General features: G+C 33.4%; 1 protein-coding gene across 1 annotated transcript in view; it reads right to left on the bottom strand.

Annotated features, from left to right (window-relative positions):
• AGTPBP1 (ATP/GTP binding protein 1) overlaps positions 1-9922 on the bottom strand; it is a 177147-nt gene that overhangs the window by 58330 nt on the left and 108895 nt on the right. Inside the window, exon 17 of the mRNA XM_008573809.1 lies at positions 735-822. Coding sequence (XP_008572031.1) covers positions 735-822 — 88 coding nt within the window. The remainder of the gene's footprint in view (positions 1-734; positions 823-9922) is intronic.

Here is a 9922-nt window from a genome sequence, read left to right on the forward strand (position 1 = left end):
ACATCAGGATTAAGATTAATAACAGCAAAATAAAAAGGATGCCAAGTAGATTTAATAATGCAAGTTTTCTGGAAACATTTTACATGCAGAAATAGAGTAATAATGAGAAGCAAGGTATATGAGAATACTAGATTACTTAGAAATAGAGTCGAAGAATAATCCAATTATTCCATAGAAATAGTTAATGATTTCTAACACATTTAATGATTTCTAACACATTTCTAATTTGCTAAGTAAATGACCTATTTGAAGTCAAAGATGAACTGTGTAAGCTGATACAATAAAACTATGAAACACATCTCCAATTAACATATTCTGGAAATTAAAATGAGGTAATTATGTGTTAATATGAGAAGGGAAAAGGTAAGAATTATACTTAGCATCACAGAAACAGCAAAAAGCCACTGCAAATTACTACATGTAACTTCTGATTTCAGTTTTATTCACTGAAGTTCACAGAGTTTTAAAGCTGAAAACGATGAGAATACAACTATCTGAGTGGTGGAGACAAAGTTTGGACCTAAGTCTGCCTGTCTACAAAATACATTTCATTTCTATAATACACACTGCCTAAATGGACCTCAAATTCTAAAGGACTCCTTAGAATTACAAAAGCACAGCATCACAATTCCAAAAATACAATAATAATTCTACTTTTTACCTTTACACTGAAATAGAATAAAGTTATTATCCCCTTCTGTAAACTAATGTCCTATTATTCTTAGAATACTTACTTATAGTAACAAATGTCAGTCCCCATACGAATCCACCATGGTCTGGCATTTAACGCTTCCTGAACCGAATACATGAGTGGTTGCATACCTTTAAGAGAGAGAGGAAAAAAAGATCAGAATTTTTGAGTTATGATGTTCAGCAAAGCTGAAATAAATAACATTTCAGTCTTTTCGTCTGTATAAAAAAATCAGAGAAATTTCTCAAAAATCTCTTAAATCAACCACTGATATGCTTTTTTTTATTTTAACTAAAATAGATTACCATTTTAGAGTATAAAGTCATTAAACTCTTCTATCAATATTCTGTATTAGATCAATTAAAGATAACGCATTCCTTGTAACAAATGAAAGAGTCAAAAAATAGAGAGAGAAATAATGTATGATCACTCTAACTCTCCATGGATTCCCATTCACATCAAGGTTAATGGGAAAATGCCATAAAGATGTCATGTTTTTCTTCCCCACCCTTCTCCATACAACATGTGTTTGTAGTGAAGAGGAAGAGAGGGACCATGTCAAAAGAAGGATTAAATACATAGTCTACTTCCTAGAGTATTCTTAGAAATATATTTCCCACTTGAACCTTAAAATCATCTAATTTCCTGAAGTGATGCACTAGGTTTCTAACTGGAATTGAACTCACATGTTAATTTTAGAAAACCTGACAATTTTTAATTGAAATCTGGTTTCACTTTCCTTAAATTCTAATTTAAGGATATAATAATTACCTTCATTTTCTTGATACAGACCATTTTCTTAAACATACCTGTGAATATTTTTATGGTTTTTTTTTCTTTCCATTTCTAACTGGTCATTTCAACAATGAAGAACTATTCATTTTTCTCTATTTATCTTGTATTCATATTATCCAATACACTCACTAATTTTAATAGATCTATAGTAGTCACCTGCATTTTCTAGGTAGCATCATATCATTTGTAATTTAAAATACTTTATCTCCTCTTCCAGTATTTATATTAGTAATTTCATTTCCTACTTTTATTGCATTTAGAGAAATGAAACAAACTCAAAAAATGATATGATGCTGAATATAGTGGTAAGAACAAATAACCCTATCTTGTTCGTAATTTTAACCAAAATGTTCTATCATTCAATGTAATATTTGCCTTGTTTTCGCAAATCAACTTTATCATGTTTATGTAATAAAAATACCTAACACTAAACAATTGCTATATTATGCTAGATAATGCTCAAAGGTTTTTACATATATTTATTCATGAAATCCTCACAACCACCCTAGGTGGTGAGTGCTATTATTATTCCCGTATCTTGAGTCGTTTTGTGTAATTCTTATTACACATAAGAGTTTTAATTATTTCATCAAATGCTTTTTCAGCGTCTACTTACAGAATCACACAGTTTATCTCCTTTCAACTATTGATGCAATAAATCATGAGGTAGATTTCCTCTCTTTACATTCCAGGAAAATGCTATTCTTTTAATAGTATGTGATTAAATCAGCTAGTATTTAGAATCTTTGCATCTTAATTCTTAAGCTGGTTTTTGGGTTTTTTTTAAATTACCTTTACTAAGTATTGGTATCAAGATTACACTAGCTTCAGAAAAATGAATTTAAAAGCTTACCATCATTTGTTAGAATAGATAATAAAAGCACTAACTATTTTTTAAAGGGTAAATATAATTCAGCTGGAATACCATCTCAATATTGTGACTAATAAAATCATTTTTATTTCCTTTTAAACAATTATAGCCTGTTCAGAATCTTTACTTTCTCCCATCATTTTTGGTATTTCTGTGTTTTGGTTTATTTTTATCTCATTATTTTCAGCATTTATTTTTATTAATTTTCTCTTACTTGCTTTTGTTTTATTTTCTTCTTTTTCTGATTTTTTAAGGAGGTAGTTAACCTATTTTCAGTCTTTATTTTAAATAATGCAAGGTATTAAAGGCTTTCAAATTTCCTCTGAATACCAGTTTAGCTATGTCCCTTAAGTCTGAAGTGTTTTCCTTGCACTGCTTTCTAGATCAGAGCTATCCAACTGACCTTTCTGCTAGGATGGAAATGCTGCATGTCTGCACTGCCCAGTGTGGCAGCCACTAGCCACAGGTGGCTATTAAGCACTGTAAAACAGCCTAGCTCTACTGAAGAACTCAATTTTTTAAATACTGAATTTTAATTAATTTAAATTTAAGTAGCCACACGTGGCTGGTAGCTACCATATTGGACAGCACAGTTCTAGGTATTTGTAACATCAGTTTTAAATGTTGCATTTGGGTTTTTTTTTAAAGAATATTATATAATTCCCAAATACCCATTTTTATTCAACTTTTTGTTGATTTCTACTAACATTTTAGATCATAAACAATGAAATCTGTAGAATTTTTTTAATCATCAATAACTTCTCTGTAACAAAACATACAACAAAGTTTTAAATCTTTCAGGAACATAAAGAAGATAATTTCTTGCGCTTCTTCTATAAGCAGATTGTAAAAGTTGAAAAGCAATAGTACTTAATTACATTACTATTCTGTAAATACAGTTCACTACAAAGCCAAGGTGTATGCTCCCCAAAAGAAAATGTTTCTAGCATCCATTTCAAATGAATTGTTTCATACACTTCATCAAATCCTCCACCTGACATGACAATTTAGTTTGTTTCACATCTGCAGCATTTTTTTGCAGTTTTCTCTTGCTGTTTTACCCTTTTACTGGGAAAAAATTCATAGGCCTTTTTCCCCCATATCCCTAATAGCTTTCAAATTTTTAATCACATTATATCATATCATTTCTTAGAATCCATGCTACTTTTTTTTAAAGCATAATTTCAGAAACCCACTAACTTCCAATTCTAATTGGACAAGCTGCTTTCTAGGAATGCTCTTCAGCTTTCATCCTGTTATTTCTTTTCACAGACTCCCAAATTAATTCCACCATTTCTTACATCTCACATCTTCCTCTTCCTTAAATTTCACCCTCAAGACAACCGGAGTACATCCTCAGTTACGGGATGTTCACAAAAATGGGATCTTAGTAAAACAAAACTCAAGCTTGTTGACTGCATTATTCCAATTCTTTAAGTCCTTGCTCATTTTTTGTCTTCTTGATATGTCAAATTGTGAAAGAGGTATTTTAAATTCTCATAATAACTGTCTTCTAATCAAGTTGTATTTCCTGGAGCTTTTGCTCTGTTTATCTGTGGGTGCAATGTGATTATGGTATATAAAGATTTATATGTAAATCTTTATGCTGTATAAAGATTTACAGCATCTTCAAGGATTGCAACATAAATACATAATATCTGCCTTTGGCCTACTCCCTGTTTCGAACTTGAATTTTTATTTGTCTGACATTAACATTGACACTTCTGCTTTATTTTATTTGCATTTTCGCAGCATCTTCAAGGATTGCAACATAAATACATAATATCTGCCTTTGGCCTACTCCCTGTTTCGAACTTGAATTTTTATTTGTCTGACATTAACATTGACACTTCTGCTTTATTTTATTTGCATTTTCAGAGTTTACCGTTGCCCAATCATTCATTCTCAAGCTTTCTTTGTCACTGAACTAACACACACGCACACACACTACTTAATTATGCAACTTTCAATATCTAACTTTTGAGGGCATTTTAGCTCATTCAAAATTAGTGATGACAGATGTACACCTCATATTATTCCTTTTATCTTACTTTCTTTCAACTACATTCAAATGCTTTTTCTTCTTTTTTTTCTTCTTTTTTACCTTCTTTTTACTGGGTTGGATGCATTTCTCCACATTTCCTTTTCTTCTTCCTTAACTTGGAAACTTCCTATCGTGCTTTTCAATTCCACTTCCCATCCTGTAGCTATGATTAACTGATATTTTTCTAACACTATACCAAATTAAATAACTAAGCCATCCCACCAAGACAAGTTAACTTTCACTCCTCTCATATTATCCCCTTTAGAATGTTGTTAGTTAACACATTTTATATATTCCAAGTGTTCTACCTTGAGATCTTTTTACTCAATTTTCCTCAGAGTAGCATATTTTCTGCATTCTTATATACACCAAGATGTAGTTTGTTGGCAGTGACAAACAAATGGCAGATTTTGCAAAAGACATTTGGCTGTCTTCTAGCTTCAGTGCCACAGATGAGTCCAACACAAGTCTAAATTTTTCATATGCAGAACAGTATAGTGACTAAGAGCATGCAATTTGCAACCAGACTACCTGGGTTTGAATTCCAAGTTCACCACATAACAGATGCATGATCCTGGACAGATTATTAACCCCTCCATGCCCCCATTTTCCCTTCTGTAAAATGAGGGTAACAACCTCACTGGGTTGTTTGCTGTGTGGATTATCACATGTGTTAGCACTTAGCACTGAGAGCAAGGCCAAGCACATGGTAAACATTCAATGAATGTTAGCTACTGTTAATATTATCATCATTTACTTTTAAGTAACCCATCCTTTTAAAGTGGAAGCTATTAAGATTTTCTCTTTACACTTGAAACTCAAGAATTTCACTGGTACATATAAAAGATCTCTGTCTTCCTTATCCCTTCCTGGGACTCAGTGAACCATTTCAATGTGAAATTTCAATCTGCTCCAGACACACAAAACTCTTCATAGTAGTTAACTACAGTAAGGTAGAAAAAGGTTCAGGCTCAGGTGAAAGGGCACTTTAGATTTATCTGAAGTGTTCTAATCTTATAAAAGACAATGTATTCTCATACCACTTTTAAAATGGTAGTATTAAATTCTGGTCACAGTGAAGGGAGCTATATTTGGGAAATTCTCACTATAATAAAAACCGTTTGGACAAAATGGGTTGACCTGCCAAGAATCAATCAAATGAGGTAACTAAGACGCAATAAACCACAATTTGGTCAACTTGATATAGAAAGGCTATATTTCGAACAGACATGATATTGATGGAGGGGGGAGGGTGGGAGGGAGGATTCAGTAAAGGGACATGAAAATCAACTACATCGTACATTGATAAAATTAAATTAAACTTTTTTAAAAGGCTATATTTGAGTAATTTATTCATTAGCCAAAGGATAAACCTTTACATGCATAAAACAAACATGCTAAAAATTGTCCATCTTCTCACTTGAATATAGACAATTGAAATATTAAATTGCCACAGTAACATGTAATGGTACTGGCCTCTAATAATATTCAAGTAAAGGTCAAAGTTGTATTGAGGACATAGTCAATATTAAGTGCTAATACCAAGAATGAAGAGGTGTTTTAGGCCCTAATCATCGATGTACTATTAATCACAGACTCATAGAATTTTGTAGTTTAAGTTAACACCCTCATTTAACAGATCCAACTATCACAAGTTGCATATGTTATTTGGACTCAGTGACTCTACAGAGAAAAAAAAATCATGTTCTTCTAATATGGCTAGTTACAGCAGAGATTTACACTAAAAATAGGAAGATTTTTGGCTTGTTGGCTGGAAGTTAACGGCAGCCATATGAATCTGAATCTTTCCACACATCCGCAACAACCAATTAATAAATAAATTCACCAAGCAACACAAATAAAACCACACATGACCCAGGACTTCAGCATTACTAGAAGACAGAATATAACAAACTTTAAATTACCTGTAAGTAGAGACACAGGCAAAGATATAGTAGGCAAATGGAAAAAACAAAGTAGGGGTTGAAATCCTTAGATCAAAGTAGATTTCAGGCCAAAAAAAAAAAAAATAAAATAAAAAAAAAAAAAAATAAAATAAAAAAAAAAAAAAATAAAATAAAAAAAAAAAAAAATAAAATAAAAAAAAAAAAAAATAAAATAAAAAAAAAAAAAAATAAAATAAAAAAAAAAAAAAATAAAATAAAAAAAAAAAAAAATAAAATAAAAAAAAAAAAAAATAAAATAAAAAAAAAAAAAAATTAAATTAAACAAAGAAGAAACTTTAATAATGACAAAAGTCATAATTCACAATGAAAATATAACAATACTTAGTATCCATACATCAAATAAGATCAACCCCCTGTATAAAGCAGAAACTACAGGAGATACAAGGAGAAACAGAAAAACACTCTTGATAGCAGACTTCAACACACCACTCTCAGTAAAAGATCAGTTGAACAAAAAATATACATATATAGAAGATCTAAATAAGAGAATCAATAAGGCAATTCTTATGCACAAATGTCAAATACCACACCCTGATAACAGAGAATATACCTTCTTCTCAAGAACACATAGAACATTCACAAAAATTGATCAGGTCACAAAGAAAACAACAAGTGTCATAAAATACAAATATTATAAACAAAACTCTCTGACCACAATGTAATAAAATTAGAAATTAAAAACAAAATGAAAAATGAGAAAGGAAGGCACCCATGCAGAGGGACGGGAGGACAGGCTGATCTGGGGTGTCAGAACTTGAATGGGGTGATGAAGGTATCTGCCCAAAGGGGCAACAGGGAGATTGTTACGTACAAGGGAATTGATCAAATAAGTAAATATATTAAAGACAATGGGAACCAAAATTCTCACATTTGGACAAGAAGTTTATAAATATGGAAAGAAAACTAGAATAAAGCCTGTGTTATGAGACTGAAATTGAAGCTATCAATGTAACCTCATGGAGTGGTGTGGGTATATGATTACACATATGCACACATAAATATACATGTACAAATATAGAAACTAATACAAATGTAAATTTCCATACAAATATTACATATGTACAAACATATATTACCTAATACTGTCCATTCAGATGGCTTGGAAGCAGCAACAGCCCGATAGCAACGTGTGTACTAAGTGTACAGATCTTGGTTTTAAAATGCTGTTTTTATCGTATTAGTCCATTACTGTTGCTTATAACAAAATACAAGGAACTGGGTAATTTATAAAGAAAATGAAATTTATTGCTTACAGTTTCTGAGGCTGGAAAGTACAAAGTCCATCTGGTGGTGGCCACCGTGACCCAGGGGTCTCACATTGCAAGATGATGGAAGCAGAGAGAGCAAAGACAGACTCTTCTTCTTTTAAGCCCTCAGAACCACGCCCCTGACCACCATTTTTCAACCATTCACTACTGCACGGTCCTACAGTCCAATCACCGCTTCAAGGCTCCACCTTTCAATTACCATAACAAGATTTGCCACCCTCTTAACAGTCACAGTGGGAACCAAGTTTCTAATACATAAAACTTGGGGGAAACAATTCAAGCTTCAGTGAGTGTTGGGAGAACATAATTCAATCCACTACATCTAGTAAAACAAACCAGGATTCTTTGAAGATTCTGATTCTGAAGTCATGATTTTGAAATCATAGCTGATTTCAGGCTGGAGCAGGAAAAAGCAAGATGAGCCTTTATACATCTTGTTGTGCCAAAAAGCAAGGACAGGGCCGGCCCGGTGGCGCACTGCTACAGTGCGCCGGTGGGGAAGCGCGGCGGCGCTCCCGCTGAGGGTTCGGATCCCACATACAGACCGGCCGCTCACTGGCTGAGCGCAGTGCGGGAGCAATGCCGAGGGTTGCGATCCCGTGGCCGGTCCCGGTCCGGTACGGGCGCAACACTGAGGGTTGCGATCCGTTGCCGGTCACGAAAAAAAGACAAAAAAAGGAAGAAAAAAAAAAAAAAAAAAAAGCAAGGACATCCATAAAGAATGATGGAGATATGTCAAAAGGGCACATAATCCAACCTGAAAAGGGATCTCCCTGCCATATCTCAGGCAATTTGAGAATCAAAATAAACAATCATAGTTACAAATTATAACCCACTGAGTAAAATAGGAAACCAAGTACAAACTGGTATTAATACATTGAAAGCTGGAGAAGCAGAGAGATATTTACATAGTCTCAAAGTAAATACTAACTATAAAGGGAAAAAGGGTAGTAACATTACAATGAAAAAGGCTGGCAGATACCAACTTAATCAAGTGATCAAATTATTACCATCAGGAATGGGATAAAACAAAATCCTGTGCCACCAGAACATAACATCACTTCTGTGATATTTCTGCCAAAGATGCATAACTTCAATCAAATCATAAGGAACACGAGACAATTCCAAATTGAGAACCATTCTACAAAACAATCAACCCACAATATTCAAAAGTGTGAAGGTCATGAACATCAAAGACTGCAAAACTATTTCCTGACTAAAATAGCCTAGAGAGACTTGACATCCAACTACAACATGTGGTTCTGAGCAGAGAAAAGGAGTAAAACTTAAATGGGGGTCTAAAGATTACATGAGGGGAGGATGGTCAGGGATAACTGGGTGGGGACACGGGATATAACTGCAGCTGGTGGTAATGGACACGCTGCCAGTATGGATCTGGGCTAGCACATCTTGGGCATGAGTGGTCACAGTCAGTTTGAACCCCACGAACATTCATAACCAATTAAAAAAATCCATAACATAATCATTGAAAATAAATAAAGATTACATGAGATTCATGTATCAATGATAAATTCCTGACTTTAATAGTTGTATTATAGTTATACAGAAAAATGCCACTGTTTGTAGAAAACATACCCAAAGTATTCCAGGGTAATGAGGCATCATTTCAGATGCTCAACATCTAGATAAAGAGTGCAACTTTTTTTTAAATTTGAAATTATTTCAAAATAAAATATTTAGAAAATTTGATAATCATAAATTAAACTTCTTCACATATATTTTGTGCATGTTTGTTTTATGTTCCTCACAGGATCTTCTTCACAGATCATCCATCCATCGCCTCATACATTTAACAAATATTTACTGAGCATCTACTAAATGCTATGCTATAAATGTTGATAACAATTTATATGTTAATAACAATTTGTTATTCCTCATCTCGAGAAATTTGCAAACAAGTTAGGGGCGGGGGGGGGAGGGGGCGAGCAGGAAAGGTATCAGCCACGCACATAATAACATAAAACTATAAAGAGCACCCCAAAAGAAAAAAAATTATGAGGAATCTTTGTCAGAGAAACTGATCCAGTCTGGGGAGTGAGGGAAGACTTCCCTAGTCAAGGTACAGAATTCACTAACATGGGCAAAGGGGGCGGGAACTCCACAGACTAGACTCCAAAATTCTGCTTTGTTGCCTGGTTCCATACATGCTCAATTTATGTAAGAAGGTAGTTTAAAATCCTCATATATTTAGGAGAGATGGAGACCAGAAAAGAATGAAAGAGAAGCTTGCTACTAAAGCTCCAAGTTACAAAAATGCAAGACTGC

The sequence above is a fragment of the Galeopterus variegatus genome, unplaced genomic scaffold (assembly GCF_000696425.1).
Source record: "Galeopterus variegatus unplaced genomic scaffold, G_variegatus-3.0.2 Scaffold965, whole genome shotgun sequence".
In the NCBI taxonomy this organism is placed as follows: Eukaryota; Metazoa; Chordata; class Mammalia; order Dermoptera; family Cynocephalidae; genus Galeopterus; species Galeopterus variegatus.